This window comes from Morus notabilis, unplaced genomic scaffold, assembly GCF_000414095.1.
Source record: "Morus notabilis unplaced genomic scaffold, ASM41409v2 Scaffold475, whole genome shotgun sequence".
Lineage (NCBI taxonomy): Eukaryota > Viridiplantae > Streptophyta > Magnoliopsida > Rosales > Moraceae > Morus > Morus notabilis.
In genome coordinates, this window is record NW_010360102.1 from 157,404 (window position 1) to 160,340 (window position 2,937).

At 32.6% G+C, this 2,937-nt stretch overlaps 1 protein-coding gene across 4 annotated transcripts in view; it reads left to right on the forward strand.

Moving 5' to 3' along the window:
• Window positions 1-2,937, forward strand: part of LOC21389033 (calcium-transporting ATPase 10, plasma membrane-type) — an 18,938-nt gene that overhangs the window by 6,797 nt on the left and 9,204 nt on the right. For all 4 annotated transcript variants that reach the window (XM_024164155.1, XM_024164154.1, XM_024164156.1 and 1 more), the window contains 8 exons: window positions 134-250; window positions 335-374; window positions 852-961; window positions 1,057-1,188; window positions 1,326-1,415; window positions 1,818-1,887; window positions 2,560-2,630; window positions 2,716-2,801. In XM_024164155.1, the coding sequence (XP_024019923.1) occupies window positions 134-250; window positions 335-374; window positions 852-961; window positions 1,057-1,188; window positions 1,326-1,415; window positions 1,818-1,887; window positions 2,560-2,630; window positions 2,716-2,801 (716 nt within the window). The remainder of the gene's footprint in view (window positions 1-133; window positions 251-334; window positions 375-851; window positions 962-1,056; window positions 1,189-1,325; window positions 1,416-1,817; window positions 1,888-2,559; window positions 2,631-2,715; window positions 2,802-2,937) is intronic.

The following is a 2,937-nucleotide window of genomic DNA, read 5'->3' on the forward strand; positions in this document are numbered from 1 at the left end:
TTATGTCTATTTATTGTTTTACGTCTCTTTATGTTGCCGAGTTACTAATTTGAATTAAATAATCATGTGTTTTGTACATTGTTGTTTCTATTTCCTTCTTTTGTTTTTGGGCTAAAATAGATTTTGTTTTCAGCAAGCAGCGCTTGTGCTAAACGCTTCTCGTCGATTCCGATACACGTTAGACTTGAAAAAAGAAGAAGAAAATAGGCAAATATTGAGGAAGATCAGAGCTCATGCACAAGCTATACGAGTAATGAATTTCGAAGCAATGTCTTCTTAAAGTTGCTTTTGTTATCTGTGTTTATCTTCTGATATATGGTGTTCTCTTTATTAGGCTGCATACCTTTTTAAAAAAGCTGGAGAACAAATCAATGGTACTTTCTTCTTTATTGCCCTTGTTCCTCGGATTTACATAAACTTCATATCAAATTACTATTTTCACTCTTTCTGCTCATCCCTGTGATTCCTCCTTATGCTTTCTTTGCTCAAAATTGCATGGAGGCCGCTGTTCTTCTCCGTATCTTCCAGTCTTCTTCTTGTAGCTGCATATGTCTATAAACATGATGTTTTGATTGGTTTATTGGTCAGGTTTCTACTCCAATATGTAATGTTACGATTGTGAAAAGACTATATCCTTGAGTTGTTAGACTGGGTTATTGTTCTTTTTTATACTATAAACATTATTCTGCTAGCTTATTGCATGAGTCACATTTGCATTAATAGTTTATTTTCCCATCATGACTGGTGTAACGGGTTTCAATTTGGTTTTTCCTCCCTCTTAATTAATTATTGTCAAGAGCTGCTTTGTTAGATGGGCATCGTGTGATTGATTTTGTGATTCCAACTTACAGGCACTGCAAAACCACCTCCAACTACTAGTGGCGAGTATGAAATTGGAGAAGAGCAACTTGCTTCAATAACTAGGGATCATAATCTTACCTTGCTGGAACAATATGGAGGGGCAAGTGCAAACTATAACAATTCTTGTTTTTTCTAACCTTTTGTTTTGTTAGGTGATGTCATCAACCATTTGTGTTTTTCTGGATTATAAATCAGGTTAAAGGCGTGGCAGATTCATTAAAAACAAATATAGAGAAGGGAATCCATGGAGATGATGAAGAGTTACTAAAGAGAAGAAATGCCTTCGGTTCAAACACATATCCACGGAAAAAAGGGAGAAGTTTTTGGGTAATTCTCAGTATTACATAGAAATTTCATACTCGTTTAATTAAGAAGAAGAAGAAAAATTACATTTTCTTCTGCTATTGCTGAAAGAGGATATCTTCTCTTTTGTTGATTTATGTGTTCATTTTGCTATCTCATAGATGTTTCTTTGGGAAGCTTGGCAAGACCTTACTTTGATCATATTAATGATAGCTGCAGTTGCTTCCCTTGCTCTTGGTATAAAGACTGAGGTGAGCGGTGTGCCATAGTAAACTAATTATGCTTATTTGAGATTGTCTTGTGTGTGTTCGTGTTATTTATTCTATGTTGTAATAGTACACAACAAAATTTTATTGAGATACTATAGATTGAAAAAGGTCGGATCAATATTCTTTGCTTCATGTAACAATATAGGTGTATAAAAAATAAAGGGGAGAAAAAAAGGATAAGAAAGAGTAAATAAGAGTGATGTAATTGGAATTCATAAGCTTTTGCTTCTCGTGTTTCTGAGGCATGCTTTTTGGTGTAAGTCCTTGCATTTTCTTTCACTATAAATATTTCATTAATTTATTTTTTTGCCTTTCTTTTATCTGGTTTAAGCCTAGTGTTATTTTGAGGTGGTGCTCTATAGATATCTCTTTTTTCTTTTATAGGGTATAGAAGAAGGATGGTATGATGGGGGAAGCATTGCGTTTGCAGTTCTTCTTGTTATTGTTGTTACAGGTATTAAATGGCCATCTTTTTCGGAGCAAATTACTTTTGATACATTTGTCAACCACGGTTGCCTTCTTTTTTTTTTTATATAATTTTGTTGTTCCTCTTAGGTGTCGTAGTTAATTTATTCTTTTCCTTTCCCTTTATTGATAAAACTCTCTAATACCATGTTTTGAAGTTTTAATTGAATTTAAACTTCTTTAGAATTGTTTTGAATTTTTAATTTATCATAGAGGTAGTCGTCAAATTTTCTTGACTGGGGGATGTAATAGATCCATTTCTGAGTGGTTTTTTATAACTCTAACTAACACGTAAAGTGTAATTCGTGTTTCCACAAAGCGAGGCTGATGCTTGAAATGTAGCTTTACATTGTTTTATAGTATTTTGAACCATTATTTTGTTGAAGAACCAAGTCAAAAAATAAACGTTCTTTTAATTCTTTTGGCCTGTGAACGTCTTAATTAAATTGATTAAAAATCAAGCCTTAACATGTCTAAGATGATTTGATTTTATAAGGAAGGTAACTGTGGAGGTCCAAGTGGATATTTCCGCATATGATAACATTATCATTAGATAGCATCCTGAACTGTTTGTTTCATTATAGCATCTTTTAACTTCTTATTTCACTCCTTTAGTAGGATACAACTGCTCTTTATTGATGTTTTTGTTCTTTTTCTTCAGCTATTAGTGATTATAGACAATCTCTTCAGTTCCAAAACTTAAATGACGAGAAGAGAAACATACATTTACAGGTGGGTATGCTTGACAGTTGACACCAATAGATTCAAGAAAGAGAGACATGTCAGTTTCTTATTTCTTTAAGGTACATGGCTGCAGGTCATTAGAGGTGGTCGAAGAATTGAAGTGTCAATTTACGATCTTGTGGTTGGTGATGTTGTGCCCCTTAATATCGGTAACCAAGTATGTTGACCATCTATAGCTCTTTAATTTATACTCTTTTTTTTTTTTTTTTTTTTTTTTTTTTTTTTTTTTTTTTTTTTTTTTTTTCTGTTCTTTTAATTCATATACAATATAAATTATGTGCTTTTTTTTAATGCT